This window comes from Artibeus jamaicensis, unplaced genomic scaffold (assembly GCF_021234435.1).
Source record: "Artibeus jamaicensis isolate MK-2021 breed Jamaican fruit bat unplaced genomic scaffold, CSHL_Jam_final contig_1015, whole genome shotgun sequence".
In the NCBI taxonomy this organism is placed as follows: domain Eukaryota; kingdom Metazoa; phylum Chordata; class Mammalia; order Chiroptera; family Phyllostomidae; genus Artibeus; species Artibeus jamaicensis.
In genome coordinates this window covers 20816863-20844768 of record NW_026521194.1, presented here as the reverse complement: position 1 = coordinate 20844768, position 27906 = coordinate 20816863, and the positions used below count along the sequence as shown (strand labels likewise).

General features: G+C 36.6%; 1 protein-coding gene across 1 annotated transcript in view; it reads right to left on the bottom strand.

Moving 5' to 3' along the window:
• Positions 1-2112: 2112 nt before the first annotated feature.
• Positions 2113-27906, bottom strand: part of ICA1L (islet cell autoantigen 1 like) — a 53706-nt gene continuing 27912 nt past the window's right edge. Inside the window, exons 7-13 of the mRNA XM_037166021.2 lie at positions 27426-27551; positions 24512-24610; positions 22901-22986; positions 21173-21216; positions 10996-11250; positions 7770-7859; positions 2113-4261 (exon numbers count right to left, since the gene is read on the bottom strand). Of these exons, the coding sequence (XP_037021916.2) occupies positions 4146-4261; positions 7770-7859; positions 10996-11250; positions 21173-21216; positions 22901-22986; positions 24512-24610; positions 27426-27551 (816 nt within the window). The 3' untranslated portion in view covers positions 2113-4145. The remainder of the gene's footprint in view (positions 4262-7769; positions 7860-10995; positions 11251-21172; positions 21217-22900; positions 22987-24511; positions 24611-27425; positions 27552-27906) is intronic.

Genomic DNA, 27906 nt, shown 5'->3' with positions numbered 1-27906 from the left:
AACTTTTTCGAAGACAAAAATAGTTTAAGCAGTCTCAATAACTTTGTATGCCCATTTCAGATGGAAAAAAACAAGAGAAACATCACTATTGCAATTTAAACTATAAGTGAAAGACAATATACAATAAATAATGTTAACATTAGCTATTCCTGGGTGGTAGGATTGTGGAAAATTTCTTTCTTTACTTTTTAGTATTTTTCAGACTTCCAGATATTACTTTGGGAAATAGGAACAAGGAAACAACTTTCTTTAAAAACAATGCACTTTAAAATTTTACCTGTTAACATCATGCAGACTTTTATCTATATATGCCTTTTATATTTACTCTTTGGGCGTTGAACAGTTTATTTTTACAACACCAAGTTAAGAACCATGTCTTCACTTTCAATACCAAGGACAGTTTTTACTGTACTCTTTTTTTGTACTGTCTCTCTGTTCATGACACATAAAAGATGGAAGATATTTTATTTTGGGCTTATGGATATATCCCATCCAGACCAACAAATTTTTCTTCCTATACTGTTACATAGGTTTTCTTTACTTATTTAAACAACTTATGCATTGTATGTTTTAAATGCATTAATGCATTACTTTCAATACTGCTGAGTTCATTGATATTTACAAGTTTGTATTTCCTTCCTAGTTAAATTTCCCTCAGAAAATTCTGGGGCTGCTTTATTGCTCAGGGTAAGGAAATGCACTGCAGTGGGTCAATTTTGGCTTCTTTCTCTCCCTGCCTTCAGGAATTAGGGTTAAACACGATGGCTTCTATTTCATTATTATTTCTTCTGGGCCCAAATTTTTGATAGTTGATAGTTTGTGTTTTGTTAGCAAGAGTATTTATACAAAGAACACACATTGTTATTTCCCATATTGTACAGTGTTCCTTTTGTAAGAAATAAATTAGAATCAATCTCACAAGGATTTTAAGTGCTCTGGTTTATTGTCATTCTGTGGTGTGTGTGTGTGTGTGTGTGTGTGTATCTGTGTTTATACAAAATATATATATATTTTTTTCAATTCAAACCACCTTGTCAATACTACAGTGCTATGGTAAAACCCAAGCTTTGAAATAGGGAAACAATAATTGGATTGGTATTGAGTACTTTAGGAAATAAGCTTTTTTTGTTTATGTCATCTCATAATCTTTATTAAAAGAAGTCAGAAAAATAGAGCACATCCAAAGTTCATTTGTTCTTAGGCTATAAGAACAAATTTATTTCCACATTTATTTATCTCCACATTTATTTCCAAATGGTCTACAAAGTGAGTTATATGAAATAAATATCCGTAGTTGAAATATAGAGTTTATATTGTACAAACACTGAAACCTATTTTGTTAAAATACAGTTTGTTTCTAACCATGTCAGGGCTAAGTTTTACAATTGATGAAAGATTTAAAAAAATATAAAGTTACACCTATCTAATCTTAATATCCCCTGGTATTCCTGTCCTTCTTTTTTTGTTTGTTTCTAAAATGTTTTTCATTTTAACTGTTGTTCAAGTACCAGTTTTCTGTCTATTCCTGTCTTTCTTATAAAGTGGTTGTAGAAACCTTATGCAAATTTTAGTTCTGTTTTTTTCTAAGGTTAAATGCATTCTGATGTGGTATAAAAGGTAGAGGATGGGTATTTCCCCCACTTACTATGGAAAGTAGCCATCTATTCTGAAAGAGTTGTTCTCAGCCTGCCTGTGAGCAAGGCAGGCTTCTGACCAATCCCTGGTCTAGATTCAGACAAACAGTAACTGTTCTGTGTTGTTTCTTGTGTCCTTTCCTTCACTCCCTCCTGAAAATATGGTGGTTTTCTCTGTTAGCCATCCAGGTATCATAACAACCACATTTCTGTTTCTGGTCTCTGAATTAATGAGTGAGCTTCAAATAACTGATCTTGACAAACTATGATTGGTTACCTTGATTTTAATAACAAAGTTTTTAGGGTGCTCTTCAAAAATGGAGTTAAGACTTGCTAAAGTTGTAACTGGACTTCCCAAAGCAGTTCATGTTGCATTTGGGTTAAGTGGACAGCCACATACTCTTGTGTTGAAAGAAAATCTGAGAGACACAAGAGCTGAATAATAAAGATCCCTTGTATGTTTTTTGTTTGTTTGTTTGTTTGTTTGTTTGTTTTTGAGAACCTTTCCTCATGGGAAATTAAGGGCAGCATCCCTTCACATTCGTAGTCTGGGATTCAGGCTTCTGGCTTGGAGGAACTGGTGATTTTCCTCTGTGTTATGGTGTGTGTGTCTGCATGTGAAGGAGATAAATATGTTTGAACTAAGGTGTTAGAGAAATAGATCAGTGAAATAGAAAGGACACAAACCAAAGACATAAAGTCAGCATTTTCTGGGGTGCTCAAAGGCGTCTGAATCTTGGCAGAACAAAGACAGTATTGCATTCTGCAGATTTTCACTGAATAAAAAAGAAGAGTTGAAAAATACTTCTGAAGGGATAACCAAAAAAGAACTAGAACTACGCATGTGAAGAGATTTTAAGGAAAGACTTAAGTTTTCAACTGGGTCCATTTTTCTGACCCTCGGGTAAGGTCTTTCCAGCCTATGTAGTACTTGGCCATAGTGGTGGTTTTTTCAAGAGCTCATGAGCAATTCAGAACTTGGGCCATACCCCTGTGGATGAGAGGTGCATTTCACCTACTCTGGTCCATGCAATGACTCAGATGTTACAAGCAATTCTCTTGTAAATAATAAATAAGCCTCTTTAGAACTCAGAGCACATTGAAACTGCTGTGAACAATTAAGTTTAAATGTTTTCCTGCGGAATGCAATGGTCTGGGTTGCAAAAATAACACACCTGAGAACTGCCTCAACACTAAAGAGTGGGCAAGAAAAAAGACCAGCAAATGTAGGGATTGGTGTGTGTACACAGTAGCTGTTTTCATTGGCTTACACTAATTTGAATTAAATATCCTTCCCCTTTTACTTCGATTCAGTATCCTCCCAGGGGATTACAGCTTTTCCTTAGTAATGAAATAGAGCTTTGGATGATGTCTTCCAATTAAAGGAGAAAGTAGAAAAGTAAGACACTTACTGATCAGCTTTGTGTAACTCTGGCAGGAAGTATTCTGTGTTAAAACAAGTCAAGAAACGTGTAAGTCTGCAAATATGTATAAGGATAAGGTGTTTAGAATTTCTCCCCCATTCAGAGAGAAGTTTCTGGGTAATTTCAGGGATGCTGTTGTCAACTGTGTGGGGAGTGCCCTCCCTGCTTTTCGGGAAGAGTAGGCGTACTGCATGTTATGGTCGCAATGTGTTTGGACGTTCTTGCGGTTTGCTGTATGACAAATAGGATGGACACAGGGACAAGAACTAAGGGGGGTGACAATGGGAGGGAGGTGAGGAGCACGGGGCGGGGGGGGGGCTGGGGTGGGAGAAATAGACAAAAAACTGTACTTGAAAAATAACTATATAAAATTTAAAAAAAAAAGAAAAGACAGGTTTCCATTTCCACAGAGGATGAACTAAACAAATAAATCTTCCTGCTACTTTCCCATGAAAATGTGATAGTGGATTGAGGGGAGTCCATGGTTTTCTATGAAGGAAAGAAAGTAATACTACATTTTCATCTCTAAATGGAAAGAACAAGCACCAAGTGTCTCTGTGATTTCATTAAAGCAAACTGAGTTCTCAAATCTTATTCTGCCTTTCTAGTAAAGCCAAAACTGGTCTGGTTCTAGTGCTATTTTCCATAACAGAAAATTCTCCTTGCCACTGTTTTATTTAAAAACTGACCCTAAATCACAACCCGTTTTCCATGCTGTCCTCAATCAACATAAAGAATTCTCACAGCCAGCAAGGCAACTTACACATTACAGGCTTTCCAAAGGAATAAGCCCAACTCATTGACAAAATTCTTATTAGCTGTTGGTTCAAAATAAGTTTCATTCTGTATCTCAGACTAAATGGTTTTGAGTATTTTCCACATATTATCACAACTGCAAATCCAAGATATTAAAGAGAGACGTCAATTTAAACGTGGTCTTTACCATCTGTCTAAAGTTGCCTGACAAGTGTTATATTCACGGACACAATGCTTTTGTTTGTGGATTACAATATAAACTCCTTTACATAAAGGCAATATGTTGCAAAATCGATGTTTCAAGACCACAGACGGGACATCATGACTTCAGTCAAGCATTAAGAAGTTCATCATCTGAGTGTCCAATAGCATCTGGGTTTGAAAGTGGATCCATGTCTGCAAATAGGCTGAACCAGGCTGACATGTCTTGGTTACCACTGTTGGGAGCTATGAAAAGAAGGACACACACATTAACAAGTCTCAGATTTTGGAATCACAGTACTGTGCCACGTTTATGATTGTAAAGTAAATGCTTGTTTTGAATCAAAAAAAGACAACTGACAAGAATAAACTATCAATAATATCTTCTTAGGGATAATTATGAAAAACTAATGCAGACACCAATACTTTGCTGAGGCTCTTATATCTAAGTGATTGCATGTTGCTCTGAGAAAAGACCTGATTGAAAGGGAAGCAGTGGTGAAGTTTTCTGAGAATCACTAAGATCATTTATACAAGGCTCTCAGATGAGGTTCAAAATTCAAAGTAGTCTTTCTTCCTACAAAGTAGGAACGTCACATTGTAAACTTAGTACTCAGAGTATTTATTATAAAAGCAATATTAAAATATTAACATAAGGGGAAAAATTCTGCTAACCTTATCACATTAACACACCCAACAGTTATTTTGGTTTACAGTTGTTTCATTTGTCTTCTCCATGTGTACTATACAAATTTTTAATATATTTTTTAATTTATGTTCTCAGTTATAGTTTACATACAATACCGTATTGCTTTCAGGTGTACAACATAGTGATTATACATTTATATAACTTATGAAGGGATCATCCCAATAAGCCTTGTACGAATTTGACACCGCACATAATTACTACACTATTTCTGAATATGCTCATTATGCTGTACTTTACATCCCTGTGAGTATTTTTATATGAGAAAAAGAAATTAAGAAAATCTCACAACTGTATCAAAAGAATAAAATATCTAAAAATAAATTTAACCAAGAGGATAAAGGATGTATAGTCTGAAAACTATAAGACATTGAGGAAATAAATTGAAGTCACAAATAAATGGAAGGATACACCATGCTCATGATTGGAAGTATTAATATCTTAAAAAGTCCATACTACCCAAGGTAGTCTACACATTCAATACAATTCCTATCAAAATACCAATGACATTCTTCTCAGAACTAAAATAATCCTAAAATGTATATGGAACCATAAAAGACTATGTATAACCAGAGCAATTTTAAGAAAGAACAAAGTCTGAGGTATCATACACTGCTTTTATACTATACTACAAAGCTATAATACTCAAAACAGTATGGTACTGTCACAAAAACAAATACAAATATTAGCGGAACAGAATAGAGAGTCTAGAAATAAATCCTCCTGATGTGGTCAACTAATATGCAACTAAGGAGATAAGATTATACAATGGAGTAACAACAGTCTCTTTTACAAATAGTTTGGGAAAACTAGACAGATACATGCAAAAAAATCAAAACTGGACCACTTTCTTACATGATATACAAAAATAAACTCAAAATGGGTTAAAGATTTAAATGCAAGACCTGAAACCATAAAACTCCTAGAAAAAAATATAGGTAGTAAATATTTTACATCAGTTTGAGTAATATTTTTTGGGATATGTTCTCTCGAACAAGGGAAACAAAAGCAAAAATAAACATATGGGCATCATTAAACTAAATAGCTTCTGCCCAGTGAAGGAAACTACCAACAAAAAAGCCCTACTGAATGGGAGAAGATATTCATCAATGATATGTCCAATAAGGGTTTGATATCCCAAATACTCAAGCAACTCATACAAATCAATAACAAAAAATTTAATCCAGTTAAAAATGGACAGAGACATGAAAAGACACTTGTCTAAAGAAGACATACGGATGGTCAACAGACATGAAAAGGTGCTCAAGATCATTAATGATCGGGAAATGCAAATCAGAACCACAAAGAGATCACCTCATACCAGTCAGACTGGCTATTATCAAAAAGTAAACAAATGTCCTGGAGAAGATGTGGAGAAAAGGGAACCTTTGTGCACTGTTGGAGTGGCTGCGAATTGGTGTGATCTCTGTGGAGAACAGTATTCCTGAAAAATCTAAAAACAGATCTGCTACATGACTTAGCAATTCCACTTCTGGGAGTGATTCAAAGAAGACAAAAACACTGGTTCAAAAGATATATGCATGCCTATGTTCACTGTAGCATTATTTACAGTAGTCAAGGTATGGAAGCCATCTAGGTTTCCATGGGTAATGATGTTTTTTAGCTATACAAACACACACAATGAGATATTATGCAGCCATAAAAAATAATAAAATCTTGACATTTGTAACAATATAGATGGACCTAGAGGGTATTGTGCTGATTGAAATAAATCAGAGAAAGACAAATATCATATGGTTTCATCTATATGTGGAATCTAAAAAAAACACAACAAAACAAAACAAAAAGAGACTCACAGAAATGGAGACCAAAAGGATTCTAACCAGAAAGGAAGAGGCAGGTGGATGGATAAAAAAGATGAAGAGGAATACAGTAAATGATATTGTGATCAGTTTGCCTGGTAACGGATGGTCACTAGAATAAGTACGGTGATGACACTGCAAGGCATAAAAATGTGAATCACTGTATTGCACACCTGGATCTAATATACACCCCTGTACATAAATTAAAAATTTAATAAAAATTAAATGCAAGAATGAATGAATACCTAACTTTAATCACATGAAGACCTCAGCTAAATTGAAATAAGAAGCATTTTAGTAAAAACACAAAATAGTAGAACAGAGGGACTATATTCTATTAAAAAATTCATATCCAAAGATTTTTTAAAGCTGTATAAATGCATCAGATTAAACAACTAAAGAGATAGCAAGTGAATACAATACCTACCCCTAGACTTGATGTACCAGTTGGGGAAAGTGCTATAAATTTCCTAAAGTTTACAATTATACTGTGATCATGCAAGTAACTATACTTGTTCTCAGGAAGCAAACTAAAGTACTTAGGGTTAAAGGGCCATGATGTATGTAACTTACCCTCAATGGGTTCAGAAATAGCACTGAGGCCTGCATAAAGCAAATGTGCTAAAACACCATAGTAGGTGAGGCTGAGTAATGGGTATACAGATGTTTTTGTGGTATTTTCATTTATGCACAATTTCTGTACATTTGAAATTCCAATTTTAAAAGTTTTGAAAATGTCAGTGACTAAGATTAATATGTATGTAAAGTTCTGCAAGACAGAGTGTGTCTGTTTCCTATGTATACCCTACATGGAAATTACAACATGGACCAGCTCTTCAGACAACAATATGGTAAGTACTGAGTATGTTAGCAATTACTGCGTGCCAGGCCCTATGCTAGTGAGTGCAAGAATGCATTGTCAGTAGGCATCTGGTGATCAGAGAGCATCTTCCATCCCCAGTGGTATTATCCCTTGTAAACAAACCTTAGCACAAAATATTAAAGGTTAAAGTTCAGAATTTAGTTTACTAGGACAAGCTCCCAAATTTCTGTTCAATGCTTTCTATGGTGACGGATATCCAGGTACAGCTTTCATTCTAATTCATTGCTTATAAAATATTTTTCTGGGTAGTATGAGGTGAAGACTAAAATGGTCCCTTTCTACATTTATCTGAATTTGACTGATTGCTAATACAATGGTAGAGAATATAAATAAATAACTTACATTTTGTTAATTTCTTTGGACTCTGTGAAGGCACTGGTTTGTTATCAGTGTGTGAAAGAGGAATTTCTAATCCCCCTTTGGAGGCCCAGCCTGGGGGGAGGGAAGTAATGAATTATCCATTATTGACTGAATAGGAATTAGCATCGAGTAGCACCACAGAAACAAGACGAGGTAAAACTATCTAACAAGTCTTCATACCAGGGTAAGATTCTACAGTATAAAAGGTATAACACACTTACAATTTATCTGCAATCATGTATTTTATTCAAATCTAAATTTAGTCCCAGCTAAAGTTAAATTGGACTTCCCTACATTTCTCAAAGTGGTTTTGAAATACAGCCATGTGCTACACAACGACAGTTTAATGTCGTTGTGGCAGATCACATATACAACAGTTGTCCCATAACATGATAAAGGAGTTAAAAATTCACAGTGCCTAACGACACTGCAGCCATTGTAATGCAACACAACATAGTGCAATGCATTACGTGTTGGTGGTGATGTGTGTAAACATACCTGCACTGCCAGCTGTATGAGAGTACAGCACATACAATTACAGTAGTGGGCTGCACTGTCTGGGTTTGTGAAAATATGATCTGTCATGTTTGCACAATGACACGGTCACCTAATGATACATTTCTCAGAATGTTTCCCCATCTTTACAGGCCAACTGACTGTAAATACATAAGTTTTGTTTTTAACAGTTGCAAATGGATATGTAGAGAAAGAGAAGTCCTAAGGAGTCAGGAAGAGAGGAAATAGACCTAACAGAATCTTGAAACCAACAATTATGTTTATACCCTTGGACTCAGTAATCCTAGTCCTAGAAATACAAGGAAACAATTTAACTGAAGGAAAAAGTGCATGCATGATTATGTTTATTGCAGCATTATCTATTAAATGAAAAAACAGAAACAATAAGTAAGGAATTAAGCAGATTATGGTGGGTAAATGTGACAAAATACTATGTAGTAATTAAAAAGTTCACAATGAATATTCTATTGGTAACACAGGGAAATGTTTGCTGTAACATTAAGTTATCTATGCTTTAATTAAATGTCAGTACTAGAAAGGAAGTTAGATTGTCCTGCCTATTATTTTCCTTGTATGGAAGAGATCTTTTGAGGCCCAAGATCTTCTTTGGGATTCCTAGAACGTAAATCTTTTAACTCTCAAGGCAGCTCAGTTTCCTGGTCTGTCACAGGAACAAAAGAAGTAAACACAGAAGAAAGACTAGTAAAGAGTCCTGTACTAGGAGGCAGGAAACCAGACTTTTGTCTTCTGATGACCTTGAATTAAACAAGACACAAATACTGGTATCAGCTGCCTCAGCTATTACTTGGAAATACCCTGTCAGCCTGCAGGCAGGGGCCAGAACAAAAGTTCTGAGTGGTGAAAAAATTCTGTTGATCCCTGGCTGGGTAGCACAGTGGGTTAGAGATTCATCCTGCCATGCTGGCTGTGGCTTCAATCCCTAGTCAGGGGACATACAGGAGACCACCAATGAATACATAGATGGGTGGAACAATGAACTAATATTTCCCACTCTCTCCCTCCCCCTTCCACTCTCTCTCTCTCACATCAATTAACAATTTTAAAAGAAATATTGTTGATATTACATTGCCAGAAAGAGAAGAGTCCAATGCTGCTGGGCATGTGGCAAGTTAAGGAGAAAGACAGAGGAGTTCACGGTGGAGAATGAATCAGTTTGTAAATATGTGTAACAATTGGGCCAGTGATAAGCCATATTAAAATTATTGTTTTCTAAATTTTTACAATAGCAAAACATTTTAATTATCCTAGAATACCTCTTTATCAAGTGATACTGTCCCTTCTCAGTTTTAGGCTATGTGACAAACTCTTACTGAGTGATGGTCAACTGATGTGTATTTATCAAGCTAACTTTCTGTTACAAAGATGAATCACCCCACAGAGCATGCCCTTGAGATGCCTGCAGATTGCATAAAATATAATGGTCCTGCAGATAAAGTATGAACATAAGTATTTTAATACAAAGTACAATGTATTAAGACACTGTTAGGTACTATGAGGCTTTTTCTCAAGAGTTAAGACCTACTAGGGGATAAAGATAGAGTTATAAGGCAAGATAAACTGATTACAACCATGAAAACAAATTACTATGAGTCCAGAGGAGGGAGAAACCACTTCTGTTAGGCAGTATTGAGGACGTCTTCAAAGGTTGGCTGTCATGGAGCAAACCCTGTATTGGGAATCTAATACTCAGGCTCAACCCCAAGGTCCAGTACTGAAACATCGTAATTCAAAGAAGTGCCACAAGAAAAGATGCCAGAGAGGGATCTGAAAATACTCAATACAGTTACAGGAAATGGTCAGTATTGTGAAGTGACATAGAGATAAGGGTGGACATGCAGGCCCAGGCAGGTTTTATCCTGGAGCCCATGGTACTTCATTTTTAAGTCATGTAAGCAGGGTGCTGACGTCAGAATCTGGGGCTGGGAGAGAGAACTCTGGAGGATGCATGGGGGGTTGGGAGGACTCTAGCAACAATCCAGGAAACCAAATGGGGCTGTAAGTGGCTTTGGTTGTGGAGGCAGAGAAGAGAAGTGGGAAATTTAGGACACGTTTTAGAAAGAGAATAGACAGGACTTAACAACCAATATGGAAGTGGGGAGTAAAATGACTCCCAAGGTGCTGAGTTGGACACATGATGATACAACAGTAGGTGAAGAGGGGGAATCCTTGAAGTATAAACAAAGCAGCAGGTGGCCTTTCCTCAGGAAGATAGTCTGCCCCCAGCTTTCTACCGCCGTTCCCTCTGCTGAGGCTGCCAGCCTCCAGGGATGTTCCTTTTTGCTTTGTCAACTCTGAACCCACAGAAGGAAAACACCAAATTTTGGTGGGTGGGCAAATCCACCTGCCTGTCCTCTGTCGGGGTAACCTAGCAAGTCAAGAGTTTCAGACGAAACACTGATTTTCTGTGTAGAGAAGATAGCTGAAAAAGTCAACAAAGAAAACATGGGGTTTAGTGGAGGTGGCAAGACAGCAGCCCCTGTTTCACTCTCAGACCCCAGTAGTGATACTATCTGTTATTTTTCCAGTTGATTGGTGTGACTACAGATTTTATCTAGTAGCACTGAAGATAATTAAAATCAAGTCTTCTTGGTTTTAGCATCCACATGTGCAATGTTTTGTTTCACAAAGACAAAATAAGTCGTGGGTGTCCAAATGTTTCATAGATACTCACTGTTGAAAGCTCCAGCAGCATGAAGGCCAAGGTCAAAGAGGTGTGAAGGAAGGAATCGTGCAGATTGAGCAAGAGGCTCAGACCCCACAGAAGGCTCCTGGGACCTGAGACTGGCATTGAGTCTCCCCACAGCAGTCTGGCGTTCTCCAGAGAATTCACTAGTATTTGAAAAAGCTGGGCTTAGGAGGTTGTTCAGAAATGAGAATTCCTTCTCAAAATCATCTTCCAATGAATCTACAGGTACATCTTTTGCAGCTGTTGAGTGAAAATAAAAACAGGATGGCTTTTTTTCTTTTTGAAAAAATGAAAGTAGGATGTAGGGCAAATCAAATTTGTTTCACTGCTCTGATATTAACATAATTTTATGTTATTAAAATAATAACATGATTTTAATAACACAATTTACTAACATAAATTTTATTAACATAATTTTCAATAAACAAAATAATTTGAAGTTTATGTGAAAATTATTTATAGTTAGACAGACTACGGGTCACAATGGCCTCATTTCACAATGAGTATATAATGGTTATGAATATCTACATACAAAGCAATTAAACAACTGCCTATGTAAGACAGACTACAGGACATGCAAGGAGAAATACAAATTAATAATGGAGACTTTAATATTTTACTCAGTAAAAAATACTCCAAGAGGAAAACAAAAATAAAAAATTTCAACAGCATAATCACTAAGGTAGTTGTTTTGAATATATACAAACCCTTATGGAAAATATATCTTCTCAAACATATATTTAAAATTCATAAAAATTAGTTATACTAAGGCACAAGAAAGTCAGTGAATTTCTCGCAGTACAAATATTGCAAACAACATGCTCTGATTACAATGCACTGAAAAGAAATCATTTTTAAAATAAAACAAAAAGGCTCTTCCACCTGCAAATTTTAATACTTTCTATTAACTCTTGTTTGAAAGGGAAGTGGAATTTTTAAAAAATAATGATAAAGAAGACATTTTATATTACAGGGTAAGACAAAAGTAGGTTTACAGTTCATATGGAAAATAAAACAACGATAAATAATAACACAAAAATAAACTCTCATGTACTCACCACAGTAAACCATTTTTGCCCTAACCTGTATGATCCATGGGATACTTAAATATCAATTAACAGAGGAGAAATCATGACTCTATGTAGGGAACCATTTTGCATGGTGTGGAAATGCAGCTCAATAGTCATGTGGAAAACCAGTGGGGAGCGAGTCAGCACACAGGACCACACCTGCAGAGAGGTTCTCCCATGGGGAATCACTCCTGCATTATACCTAGACTGCTACGAGACTTGCTTTTGCTAAAACTTCCTCACCCTGAATTGAGGCAGAGAGTGCTTACTGTAATTTCTTAAAGTCTGTGCTAACCTCCCCAGTATGGAGTGTAACCAGTTCAACCACTTCTTCCCCCGCATCTGTAACATCTTTCTCTTTGAAGTAACTAGCAACATTCTTTCCTTTGTTATCTGTAAAAGGTATTCACCTGCAGCGAACCTGTGCATAGTAAATGAGGACCCTCCTCCATGTAATGTACCCAGAGAAGTAATAAAAAGCTGTCCAGGCAGGGGCCAGGGGCCAGGGACCTCTTGCCCTCTCTCTCACTTACAGAGTGTCCACACTGTCCCTTTTTCTCCACAGGATTTATGTAGTCCATGTGTATTTGTCTAGCAACCACAACATACAGATCCTGCCTGCCAGGATCTGCATCAACCCTAAACACCTTGATTTAACAGAAATAAAAGAGGGCTTCTAGCAGGATAGAGTAAGGAGTTCTACAGACCTGCATACCAGTTTTTAAGTAGCTGGTGAAATTATTTTAAAAACAACCATATAGATTCTCTTTAAATTATTCTAAGACCACACATCAAAGGAAAGAAACATTTATTCAAGAAAATCAATTAAAATTTGGTAAGAACAAGAGACTGGTATTTGAACTAAGGACCACTCTCTTCCTTCCCACTCCCAATTCAGTAATCCCAATCCATCCTGGTGCTGCCAAAAACACAGGGCTCTATCTCTCCCCACCTCTGTGTCTAGAGTTTTCTCCCCAGGAGGAGCGGAAGGTCAGCTTTTCATATTCTGCCCTAAGTTACCTCTTGCCAAGGCAAAGCCCTGGGGAGTGCAGTGAAGAGGTGGAAGCTCCCATTTGCCACTGAGATGCCAAGACTCCAGATGGAGACCCTAATTTGGCCTGCTGAGTACATGGGGGCCCTCATCACTTGACTTTGTTCATAAGGTGGTAGTTTCACCCAGCAGGAGGCAAACCAAAAAGACCTAAGACTACTGTCACCCTTCTCACTGCAGCTCCTAGAGTAAGGATGTCACTCAGAGAGAAACACTTGCTACCCCCATATCAGCCAGGACTAAGAGATTTTGCCTGGAGGGAGAGGCAAACTACCAAATAGCTCCTAGTCTTTTCCCAAAGGAACTGACTGCATTTGCAGCTGAGATTAAAGAAATTCAAGCCTAAGGATGCTCTCAGAAAGTGGTGAAAGGCAGCTGAGAGAAGACTGCTAGACTCCTTGGACAGTGAATTGGATTTATAGTGGCCAACTAGTTTGCCTGAAAGAACCAGTGGAAAAGCCAGCAGGGAAGAGCCTGCCTAGGATAAGAACAAATCTCAAACACTGGCCTTGGGAACTGTGCTTTCAAAGGAGTCCAGTTATGATTGGTTTTGTCTGTAGAACAATTTAAGGTTCAGAGCATTCTTGAAGACAATAGAGCAAACAGCTGAAAATTAGTGAGTTTAACAGCTGGGTGGAGTCAGGGAAAGAGAGAGTCATTTTGAAATGAACCCTTTCAAGATCACTGTCATGCCAAGGTGACTGGGTATAAACCCAGCCTGCAACCCATGAGGAGTTCCACTGTTGGGAGGAACAGATCCACTGAAACAAGACAGCCTATCTCTAAGCAAAAAGTAATAACAAGCCCAAGCAGGGAGGACTAGTAGCTAAAGTTGCTAAAATACATTATCTAACATGTCTAGTTTCCAACAAGAAATAATAAAGCATGCAAAAAAAAAAAAAAAAAGATATGACCCATACAACGGCAAGAAGGCAGGCAACAGAAACTGCCAATGAGAGTGACCAAATGTCAGATTCAATACAGCTTTCAAAGTCGTCCTTGTAAACATTTCAAAGAACTAAAGGAAAGTAAGGAGGTGAGGTGATAGATGTATTAATTAACTAGATGGGGAGACTCTTTTCACAATGTATATGTATATCATATCCACACAATATAGTACTTTGAGTACCTTACAATTTACTTATCAATTACCTCAGTAAACCTGGAAAAAATGTAAAAAGCAGTATTTAAAAAAATATAGAAAAGTATTATGACAATGTTGCATCAAACAGAGAATATCAATAGAGTTAGAGATCATAAAAAAGAACCAAATAGAAATACTGAAACTGAAAAGAAAAATCAACTACAGTGGATCAACAATAGATTCAAACTTGCATGAAAAAGAATTAGCTAACTTCAAGATAGACTAGTAGAGATTAGCAATCCAAAAACAGAGGGGGTGGGGAAGAATAAAGGGAAATGAACAGATCCTGAGAGAAATGGTGAGCCAACAACAAAGGTACCATATACACTGCCCTGGCCAGGTGGCTCAGTTCATTGGAGCATTGTTCTGTATGCTAAAGAGCTGCAGGTTTGCTTCCTGGTCAGAGCACATACCTAGGTTGTGGGTTCAATCCCTGGTCAGGGCATGGAAGGAGGCAACCAAAGAATGTTTCTCTCTCACTTTGATTTCTCTGTCTTTCTCTCTCCTCCCCTGTTCCCTGCACTCTCCCTAAAATCAATAAACATATCCTCAGGTAAGAATCAGGGAAAAAAAGTACCAATATACACATAATAAGTCTCAAAAGTATGAGGGGGACCTTGAAGAAATAAGAGATAAAATGTCCCAACTTTATAGAGAACATCAACCTACCCATTCAACAGGTTTAACAAAACCTAAGTTGAATCAATACAAAAAGACCCTTATATACAGATATCATAGACAAACTATTGAAACCCAAAGGTAAAATCCCCACATTCATGGACTGGAAGGACCAATATTGTCCACATGGTAATTAACTCCAAACTCACATATAAATTCAGGTTTTTTGTAGTAATTGACAAGCTCATTATAAAATTTATACAATGCAATGGGATTAGAATAGCAAAGGGAGTAGAATAGCAAAAAATGTTTGAAAAAAGAACAGTGTTGTGTACTTACACTACCTAATTTCAAACTTATTATAAAGCCATGGTAATTAAAATAGTATGGAACAGAACTTTCCATACTATAGTATGGAACAGTTCATAGTGATGTAGGCCTACCTAAAAAAGATAGAAACATTTGCAATAAAAACCTAACCCTGTGCCTAAAAGAGCTGGAGGAAACAGAACCAAGACATCACAGAGCAAGTAGAAGTGAGGAAATAACCAAGATCAGAGCAGAATTAACTGAGATGAGACTAAAAGCACAATTCTAAGGATCAGTGAATCCAAGAGCTATTTTTTGGAAAGATAAACAAAATTGGCAAGCCTTTAAGCAGGCTCATAAAAAAAAGAGAGAGGATCCCAATAAACACAATCAGAAATGGTAGAAGAGAGATTAAAACTGGCACCACAGAAATACAAAGGATTGTAAGAAATTACTATGAAGAACTGTATGCCTAGAAATTTGAAAACCTAGGTGAAATGGACAAATTTCTAGAATAATATAATCTTCTAAAACTCAATGAAGAAGAAGCAGAAGGCCTGAACAGACCAATAACAGGCGATGAAATTGAAGCAGTAATCAAAAAACTCCTGACACAAAAAAGCCCTGGACCAGATGGTTTCACAGGAGAATTCTACAAAGCAGTTAAGGAAGAGCCAACCCCTATCCTTCACAGACTATTCCAAAAAATCCAAAATGATGGAAGACTCCCAAACTCCTTTTGTGAAGCCAGCATCATCCTAATCCCCCAAAACAGATAAAGACACAACCAAGAAAAAAACACTTTAGGCCAATATTGCTGATGAACATAGACGCTAAAATCCTCAACAAAAAATCAGCACATCGCATCCAACAATACATTAAAAAGATCATACACCATGACCAAGTGGGATTCATCCCAGGGATGCAAGGATGGTTCAATATTTGCAAATCAGTAAATGTAATACATCACATAAACAAAAGCAAACAAAAATCACATGATCATATCAACAGATGTGGAGAAAGCATTTGATAAGGTACAGCACCCATTTATGATAAAAACAGTCAGCAAAGTTGGAATAGAGAGAGCATTTCTCAACATAATAAAGGCCATATATGAGAGACCTACAGCCAACATTATACTCAATGGGCAAAAACTAAAATTGTTTTCACTAAGATCAGAAACAAGATGAGGATGTCCACTTTCAACACTACTATTCAATATAGAATTGGAAGTCCTAGCCACAGTGATCAGACAAGAAAAGGAAATAGAAGGAATCCAAATCAGAAAGGAGGAAACAAAACTGTCATTGTTTGCAGATGACATGATAGTGTACATAGAAAATCCTATAGACTTAGCAAAAAAACTGCTTGACCTAATAAATGAATTTGGCAAAACAACAGGATACGAAGGCAATATCCAGAAATCAAAGGCATTTTTGTATACCAACAATGAATCAGCAGAAGCAGAAATCAGAAAAAAAAATCCCATTTGATATAGCAACAAGAAAAATAAAATCCCTAGGAATAAACCTAACCAAGGAGGTAAAAGACCTGTACTCAGAAAACTACACAACACTGAGGAAAGAAATCGAGGAAAACACAAACAAATGGAAACATATACCTTGTTCATGGATTGGAAGAATTAACATCATCAAAATGTCTATACTACCCAAAGTAATTTACAGATTCAATGCAATACCTAGTAAAGTACCAATGGCATATTTCACGGACATAGAACAAACACTTCAAACATTTATATGGAATCATAAATGACCCCAAAGAGCTGCTGCAATTTTGAGAAAGAAGAACAAAGTAGGAGGGATCACAATACCTGATACCAAACTGTATTACAAGACCACTGTAATCAAAACAGCCTGGTACTGTCATAAAAATAGGCACATGGAACAGAACAGAAAGCCCAGAAATAAACCCAAGTCTCTGTGGTTAATTAATATTCCACAAAGGGGGCAGCAACATAAAATGGAGTAAAAATAGTCTCTTCAACAAATGGTGCTGGGAGAACTGGACAGCTATGTGCAAAAAAACGAGGTAAGTTGAGCTCCAACTTTCACCATAAATGAAAATAAATTCAAGGTGAATAAAAGGCTTAAATATAAGCTGTAAAACCATTACAGTTCTAGAGAACATTGGCAGGAAAATCTCGGATATTTCACACAGCAACATTGTTACTGATATTGCCCTAGAGCAAGGGACATAAAGGAAAGAATAAACAAATGGGATCTCATCAAAAGAAAAAGCTTCTGCACGGCTAGAGAAAACAGTATTAAAATAAAAACAGAACCAACTGTATGGGAAAACATATTGGCCAATGATACCTCAGTCAAGGGGTTAATCTCCAAAATATACAAAGAATTTACATGACTCCACTCTAAGAAGACAAGCAACCCAGTTAATAAGTGGGTAAAGGACTTGAACAGACACTTATCCAAGTAGGACATATGGAGGATCCAGAGACACATGAAGAGATGCTCAGTATCACTAGCTATCAGAGAGATGCATATTAAAACCACAATAAGATACCACTTCACATTATTGAGAATGACCATCATAAACAAAGCAACAAACAAGTGTTGGAGAGGTTGTGGAAAAAAGGAACCCCAGTGCACCATTGGTGGGATTGCAGACTCGTACAACCACTATGGAAAACAGTATAGAATTTTCTCAGAAAACTAAAAATGGATTTGCCTTTTGACCCGGCAATTCCACTGCTAGGATTATAACTTAAGAACACTGAAACACCAATTCAAAAGAACCTATATACCCCAATGTTCATGGCAGCACAATTTACAATAGCCAAGTGCTGGAAGCAACCTAGGTGGCCATCAGTAAATGAATGGATCCAAAAACTATGGTACATTTACACAATGGAATTCTATGCAGCAGAAAGAAAGAAGGAGCTTTTACCCTTTGCAACAGCATGGATGGAACTAGAAAGCATCATGCTGAGTAAAATAAGCCAGGCAGTGAAAGACAAATCCATATGACACTGTACGACAAATCCAAATCATATGGTGAAAGACCACATGATCTCACCTTTAACAGGAACCTAAACAACAAAACAAACAAGCAAGCAAAATATAAGCAAAGACACTGAAATAGAGAATGAGCTGACAGTGACCAGAGAGGAGAGGGGAGGGAATTCCAGGGGAAAAGGGGAAGGGTTTACAGGAACAAGTATAAAGGACACATGGACAACAACTAAGGGGGGTGGAAATGGGAGGGAGGTGGGGAGCACTGGCAGGGTGAGCTGGGATGGGAGTAAAAGACAGAAAACTACTTGAACAACAATTAAAATAAATTTTAAAAAAACGGTGGGAAAGTAACGAACTACTGCTATATACAACAACACTGAAGAATCTAACAAAACATTATGGTTAATGAAAGACACAAATAGCCAGACAAAAAAGGACTAGCTTTTGCATAAGTTCATTTGTGTGAAATGTCCAGTAAAGGCAATTTATTGGGGCAGAAATGAGATCAGCAATTTCCTATGGAAGGAAATGGGAGGAAGGATTAATTGGAAACAAGAATGAAATAGTTTAAGGGGTAATGTAAATAGTCTAATGCAGGCTAGGCCATAGCACCATCTGGCTAGGGAGCACAGCCAGTAATCCTGCCTGACCAGAGGTCAATGTGAAGCCCAGCTAGTGACCCCACCTGCCCTCAGAGAACACCCCACCTGACCAGAAGGGCCAGCCAGCACTTAACACAGCCAGTGGCCCCATCTGCCACCTCAGAGCATGGGTAGTAGCTTCACCCAACCAGAGACTGTGACACATATAATTAAATTGTCAAAAGTGAAAGAAGTTTGGAAGCAGCAAGAAATAAGTGACTTGTCACATACAATGAAATTCTATCAGACTATAAGCAGATTTCTCAGGAGAAACTGTGCAGGCCAGCAGAGTAGGATGATACATTCAAAATATTGAAAAAAAATTTGTCAACAAAGAATGGGAGTTCATCACCACTAGACCTGTTTTACAAGAAATGCTAAAGGGCATCTACAAACTGAAATGAAAGGAGGCTAATTAACCTCAGAAAAATACATGAATGTGTACAGCTCATGGGCAAAAAATATACAGTCAAAGTCAGATTCTCTAATATTGTAATGATGATGAGTAAATCACTTCCAACTCTAGTTTGAAAGTTAAAAACAAACATATTAAAAACTAACTATAATAATTTTTATTGGATACACAAGATAAAAAAAGATGTGAATTACAACATAAATAATTTAAAATGGGAGGGGGAGAAAAGTAAAAGTACAGAGTTTCTGTATGCTATTGACATTAAGCTTATCAGCGTAAAGTAGAATGTTATAAATATATTTTATGTAAGCTTCATGGTAACCACAAAGCAAAAGAATCTATAATAGATACAAAAAAAGTTAAAAGAAACAAAGCGTACCACCACAAAAAGTCACCAGATCCCAAAGGAGACACCAAGGGAAAAAGAAAGAAACAAAGGAATTATAGAACAGTTAGAAAACAATAAACAAAATGGCATTAGTAAGTGCTTACCTATCAATAACTGAACAAATGGATTAAATTTTACAATAAACATAGCATGGCTGAATGGATTAAAAAAAAAACTCAAGATCCAGTGATATGCTGTCTACAAAAGAATCATTTTAGCTTAAAGGATACCAATGGGTTAAAAAGGAAGGATTGAAAAAAGATATTCCATGCAAATGGTAACCAAAAAAGAGCCAGGGTAGCTATGTCTACTATATTCACATACAAAGAATGAAACTAAACTATTTTATACCATCACAAAAATTAATTTGAAATGGATTAAAGACTTCAATGTAATATCTAAAACCATAAAACTTCTAGAATAAAAATTTTAAAAAAAGCTCCTTGATACTGGTCTTGGTAATTTTTTTTGATACAACATGGGAAGTACAAGAAGCAAATTCAAAACTAAACCAGTGGCACTGCTTCGAACTAAAAATCTTCTGCACAGATCTGAAAACTGAAGAGAGGACTGATTTGTGTCTTCATCCTGTATTAAATGGCTAAACAGAAAATTAAAATTAAAAAAAAATTTAAACCCTACATGGCATAAAAATATCAATGAAATGTTATAATTAAAAACCTATAGAATGGGTAAAATATCCACAAACCATATATATGATATGGAGATCATATCCAAATATATATAAGGAACTCATATAATTCAATAGCACACAACAAAAAAATCCCAAATAATCTGATTTAAAATGGGCAAAAAACCTGAATGGATGTGTTTTGTAAGATTGGTCAGAGGGTACAAAGAAGTTCTGGGCTAATGTGCAGCATGGTAACTGTTAGTTAACAACCCTGTACTGTATCCTTGACTAAGAGAGTAAATCCTAAATGTTTTTACCCCCCAAATAAATATGGTAACTATGAGGTGAGGGATGGGTTACCTAATTTTACTGTGATAATCATTTTGCCATACACACACACACACACACACACAATCATCACATTGTACATCTTAAACTTACACAGTGTTATATGCCAATTACAACTTCAAAAGCTAGAAAAAAATAAAGGTAACTCAGGTGTTTGTACAGAAGAGACATAATGTGTTTTAAGGGGAAGAGGTTTCAGGGACTGGGTGAATAAGGTGAAGGGATTAAGAAGTACAAATAGGTAGTTACAAAATGGGCAAGAGGGTGAAAAGTACAGCATAGGAAATATAGTCAGTAATACCAAGGTGTGAATAGTGCCAGGTGGGCACTGGAAGTATCAGGGGCAGGGAACACCTTGTAAAGATATGACTGTCTCACCATTATGTTGTACACCTGAAATTAATACAAAGTAATATTGAATGTAAACTGTAAAACAATGACCTTTAAAAAATTAAATAGATATTAATGTAATCTCTTTTTAAAAACTATGACAAACTGTTTCGACACATAAAATGTGATAATTTCACATTTTAATGAATTTACCATCTTACCTGATTCACTTCTCAAGCTTACTTCCTCATCTGACAAAACTAACCTGAAGTAAAAAAAAAATGCAAAGATTTTGGTTAAAATACATTTGAGACTTATATTCCTTAGTTTTCTATATATTTAAAAAAATTTTTAACCAGTTGCCCAGTAAATCTCTTGAAATCTGTCTTAGACAAATTCTGCTTCTTCTCTAGATCTACACAGACTGTGAACATAATCCTTCGCCCTTTATTCATTCAGCAAAAACCTACTGAGTGTTGGCAAAGCTCCAGGTACCGTGTTCAGCTTTGCAGACACAATGTTAGTGCTGTACTACAGAGAACCTCTATCACCAAAGCTATTGAGTGATATTTGCAAAAGAGGATACATTTGCCTAAAATATTTTCAATCAGTACCAATTTTGAATATTTATATAATCCATCTGGTATAAAATAAAAACGTAAGACAAAGATGCCCTGGCTGGGTTAGCTCAGTTGGTTAGAACATCATCCCCTATGCAGGTTGCAGGTTCCACCTCCAGTCAGGGCACACACAAGAATCAACCAATGAACGCATAAATAAGTGGAATGACCGATCAATGCTTCTCTATCTCTCTCCCTTCTCTCTCTCTCTAAAGTCAATCAATTTAAAAAAAAGAAAAAAAATGAGTCAAAGAAATTGAACTCAGGTTTAGCTATTATTCCTGGAATTTAGGCTCAAAATTTTAGCATTGAAGGTTGTTTTTAATATGTTTTTATAAAGCAATGCAATATTTATTTGCAAATACAAAAATAGGCCTAAAGAGCAAATAGATACTGATGACTTCAGAGTGAAATTTCCAATGACAGTATACATACATGGTTTTTTAAACAACTTGGGTGGAAATGAAGGTGAAGTGCTTTGAAATCTGTTAATTCAAAAAGTAGCTCTCATAATGCTGAAGATATATGAGAAGATTTTGAATAAAAGTTTCATGAAATATGATAATGGAAAAAATTACTAAATTAATATATTTAAAGTAATGATTTCAAATGTCAATGTAAAACTAAGTTTAATTTATAACTATACATTTGATTATTTAACCTGCATCCTAAAACATTTATATATATAAGTTACACCAAAAAAATGTGTTTGAATTTCCCCCCAGAGAAAAGAATTGTTTATATTGCAGATCCCCTTCAACTCCACAATATACAGTTCATAATTGTTCGGGCTTTATTTCTGGGTTCGTTATTATACTCGGTGCGATCTGGTTAAAATGAGACATAAGTGGCAGTTCTGAAGGGAAAACAAAGGTGGGCTGTGATAAAAGGAAAACAGGCAACATGAAGGATGTGTACAGAGAGCCTCTGCTCTCAGGTGACCAGGCCTAGGTCCACCTGGGTTGTTTTGCAGATTGATTTTCAACAGCTTCTGTCCTCAAAGCTGCTGGCACCTGTCACTTTCTTTTTCAAGCTGCCCCTTCTGGGATTCACTACATAGGCACTCTTAAGATGAGCCTGTCTCCTCCTACACTACAGAATTTGGAGTTATCACCCCAATCTGTTCTGTACTCCTGCCATAGACTTTGCCTGCCATGTTAAAAAAAAAAGAGAGAGAGAGAAAAATCAGACTTCAAACCAAATTTCTAATGATAATTGGAAAAATGACAGAAATAAGTATTCATTAAGCCAGAGAAGATTCAACTCTTTCCAAATATACAATGATATCCAGCAGTTCCATAATATGGTACATAAATTTTGCCTGCTTACTTATTGAGGTTTTCAGTGAGTGAATTGTTTGCTATTTGTTGTTCTTTGTGGTCTCCAGTAAGCTTGCTTGAAGTGTCTTGTAGTTGCTAAAGATAAGACATTCATTGTTAAGGAGATGAAAAGAATCTGCTCCTCTCTTTGTGCATACGAAATGAAAATAAAAGTTCTAAAGAACAATATAAAGTAGGAATAGTTCTGAAGTGGACAGTGAGAGACATGGGAAGTGTGTGCTACTGTAGTTTGAACTGAGCCCCGGGTCCTTGGAAACCACACACACTGTAACATGGGCTAGCAACAGAGTTTACTACTTGGCGATATGCCAAAGATTTATTGTGTGGTTCTAGCCTGTACTGCAATGCTGTAAAAACAGCTCGAGATTTTCAACTTCAATTCTGAAAAGAAACTGGATATTAAATTTGGCTCAATACATAGTATGCTACCCTGTGAAGTATTAATATACAAAAATTAAAAAACAAAACATATACAGAACAAAAACCAAAAACACTAATTCAAAGGTAACTATTAAACTGCAATATGCTATGTCAGAACATGACTTAAAAGTCCATACTAATGCCCCAGCTAGTGTGGCTCAGTGGATTGAGTGCTGGTCTGTGAACCAAAAGTTCGCCGCTTCTATTCCCAGTCTGGGTACATGCCTAGGTTGTGGGCCAGGTCCCCAGCTGGGGGCATGGAAGAGGCAACTGATTGATGTGTGAGACACACATCCATGTTTCTTTCCCTCTCTTTCTACTTCTCTCCATCTCTCTCTAAAAAGAAATAAACAAAATTTTAAAAATATCTATACTGAACCTCAGGAATGTATACTTGCAAGACATGAATCCATCACAGATTACCACATCTAGCTCAAACAAATCCAGCAACATTTTCAAGGTCTACTGAAAATAAAGCAGAATGATAACTTCGAAGGTACTGAAACCTCACCTACCAGAACGATTACCACAGTGTGACCGTGCAGAATAAGCCATATGCAAAGCAGGTGCACAGGAAGATATACAAATGTTAAAAGCATTATAATCGTAGGCCGAGAGTACCTTGTATATGTAGGCGTTACAGAAAGAGCTGATATAATCCAGCAGTCTCATCAGCTGCAATCACACATATATGATGACCAAACTGGTATCAATTTTGTATCATGAATCACATCTAAGACATGAGTGTGAAAGTAAAGCAAGGAAACTTTTTTTTAACTTCTAAAATTTTCATGTAAGTAGTATGGTCATTTATTTAAAAACATGACCACTTTCCATCACCTGTTCCTCCTAAGTTTTTCCTTTCCATAACCTTTTATCTCTTTTGCACTTTAATTTTCTTTCCACATTCTCCCCCTTTACTTAGCCCCCTACTATTATCTCAAGCCCATCAGCAATATTTCCACGTGTGTTTTTTTAGTTGCCAATAGCATTTGGAATCAGGGAAGTGCTGCATAAAAATGACTGGCTAAAGGACTACAGATTCTTAGCTGAAGGAGTGTAAAAAAAATTCTCAATGTTTTGTAAATTTGAAATTAGGCTTAGCAAAAAAGAGTTTCAATGTTATTACCCGAATGATGTGTAACATATATCTAACAAGAAACCATGGACAGGAATGTACCTTGAGGCCCATGAAGTCACTTGGATAAGCGCCACTATAGGCCCCATGGATCTGGGACATCATTCGAGCTGTTTTCTCCCAGAAGCCAAGCAGTGTTCTCTGCAGAAAAAGGAGAGGTGACATGACAGGTCTGCCTCCACCCCACGATTTTTTCAGTGCTATTTTTCCTCACTAGTGTAGCAGGTGAATAGCTGCCAAATAATAATCAGGAACTAAAATTAATTTCCAAGTTAGGAAAACCAGGAAGTGCTGGAAATAGTAGCTCTGCCTAAGAACTGGCTCCTGTACCTAGGTGCAGGTGTGCTGTCTGCATACAGCACTGACTGGGATGTGCACTGGGGCCAGCTACAGAGTAACTGTGGCCGAGAGAATGAAAACTGGTGGATTAGAATGCCGTCTGAGGAATCCGAGAGAGAAATGTTAAAAAACACGAGAATACCATAGTGGTATTAGGAGTATGTGTAAATCTCTATTTTGGTAAGTATATAGAGACTTTTATTAATTGGAGAAAGATAATATGTACCACTAAATTTGGTCTTTCATTTAGGGTTCAAGAAACCCTTACCCAAAAAATTTGTTCTCAAGCTAATTCAATTAATAGAACAGTTCCCTTGCTGCTTAAAGGTTCCTGTTCGAAGTGAGGGGGATGAATGGAGAGAATAAAGGAGAATGGAGCTAACAGCTATCAAGTGCATCCTTTCTTGATTCTAGAATTCCACAGTATTGAAATGAATAAAGTAGATTTTCTAGAAGCAGCAGTGAATGTCCATTTCCTTTAGTTCATTATTCTTTTTTTCTCAATAATTTTATTTAGTTATTTTTCAAGTACAGTTTTTTGTCTGTTTCTCCCATCCCAGCCTCCCCACCCCGTGCTCCCCACCTCCTCCCATTTCCACCCCCTTAGTTCTCGTCCCTGTGTCCTTCATATTCATTCCTCCAAATCCCTCCCCTTTTTCCCCTTAAATTCCCTTCCTTCTCCCCTCTGGTCACATCCCCTTGTTCTCTATTTCAGTGTCTTTGTTTTTGTTTTGCTTGCTTGTTTGTTTTATTGTTTAGCTTCCTGTTAAAGGTGAGATCATATGGTATTTGTCTTTCAACACCTGGCCTATTTCACTCAGCATAATGCTTTCTAGTTCCATCCATGTTGTTGAAAAGGGTAGTAGCTCCTTCTTTCTCTCTGCTGCATAGAATTCCATTGTGTAAATGTACCATAGTTTTTGGATCCATTCATTTACTGATGGGCACCTAGGTTGCTTCCAACTCTTGGCTATTGTAAATTGTGCTGCTATGAACATTGTGGTGCATAGGTTCTTTGAAATTGATGTTTTAGGATTCTTAGGATATAATCCTAGCAGTGGAATTGCTGGGTCAAAAGGCAGGTCAATTTTTATTTTTCTGAGAAAATTTCATACTCTTTTCCATAATGGTTGTACCAGTCTGCAATCCCACCAACAGTGAACTAAGGACCCCTTTTCCCCACAACCTCTCCAACATTTGTTGTTTGTTGCTTTGTTTATGATGGCCATCCTGGCCGGTGTAAAGTGGTATCTCATTGTGGTTTTAATTTGCATCTCTCTGATAGCTAACAATGTTGAGCATCTCTTCATGTGTCTCTGTATATTCTGTATGTCCTCCTTGGAGAAGTGTCTGTTCAAGTCCTTTTCCCATTTTTTAATTGGGTTAGTTGTCTTCTTAGAGTGGAGTCATGTAAGTTCTTTGTATATTTTGGAGATCAAACCTTTGTCTGAGGTATCGTTGGCAAATATGTTTTCCCATACAGCTGGTTGTCTTTTTAATTTAATACTGTTTTCTTTAGCCATGCAGAAGCTTTTTATTTTGATGAGATCCCATTTGTTTATTCTTTCCTTTATATTCCTTGCTCTAGAGGACATATCGGTAAAAATGTTGCTGTGTGAAATATCTGAGATTTTCTTGCCGATGTTCTCCTCTAGGACTTTAATGGTGTTACGGCTTATATTTAAGTCTTTTATCTACCTTGAATTTATTTTGGTGTATGGTGTAAGTTGGTGCTCAAGTTTCATTTTTTTGCACATAGCTGTCCAGTTCTCCCAACACCATTTGTTGAAGAGGCTATCTTTACTCCATTTTATGTTACTTCCCCCTTTGTCGAATATTAATTGACTGTAGAGAGTTGGGTTGATTTCTGGGCTCTATGTTCTGTTCCATTGGCCTATGTCATAGTTTATTATTCTTAAGTAAATGTAGTTTATTGTCCTATTTTGCCATTCAAAGTGGTGCTCTCCCAGGAGTTCATACATGTTAAAATCAGTACCTGCTACTTTTTAACATATACCTTATTCATTGTATGCTATTTACATGTGATTTGGGGTACTAATATAAGTACAAGTGAGACTTTTGAGGTTGAAGTGATGTAGATGTCAACTTTGGCAGAATTTAAAAACAAACAAATAAACAAAAAGCCCATAACCTAGAATTAGAAAATGTACGTTTTTAAGCCCAACATTGCCATTTACTTTAATTCTCTTAGGTTTCACTTTCCTCATCCATAAAATGACAGAAAATTTTTCAATGAAATGTTGGGGGCCACAGCATCTTTGCTTCACATGAAATTTTATGGAGGAGTTCAAAGTAGAGTAGCTGTAGGTAAACCAGGGCTCTGGGCCTTAAATCCTCAGTCCTAGATGGTCTCTAGGTCTTTCTTTCTTAGGATACCAAAGGGAATATTGTGAAGTTAATGGAGTAGATGGTCCCCAAGGTCTTTTACAGTCTAGAATTCTATAATTTTCTGATCATCATACCTTCAGTAAGTCAATTTTGGCAAATCAAAGGAATCTGATCAATTTACATTTTTATATCATTTTAGACAACTTTTAAAAAGGAATCTCACCACTCATCTTTACAGCTAGGACATGCTGACTATGAAGGTGGGTACCTGGTAGGTAGTGAGTGAATGAGATAACATATTGCAGCGGCTCGCTCCAAGTAAGTCTACTTTCTGACAAACATCCATCTTCAACTTGTCAAAAGAAGCTTTGCTGTTTCTCACTTGGATCTGTACCTGCAACCACAAAAATGTTACAGATTATGAGTATATCATACAGATTCATGACACATATTTTCAGACATATGACATTATAATGAAGAAGACTGATTTCCTTTCCTGGTATTATTATTTCATAATTAATGGTGAACATTTGGGCTATTTTTAGTAATTATATGAGACTCTTTCCAGGTATCTTTATGTTGAGAAAATATGCAATGATAGATGAAGAGTATATAGTTAGGAAGGAAAAAAACCACAGATTCCAAATAAAAAGTAACACCCAAAACTACTGATGAATAATATTTAGGTAAGACTAGAAGGGGGAGGGGGCACATTTTCCAAAAAGTGTGACAGCCTTTTGTACTTCAAC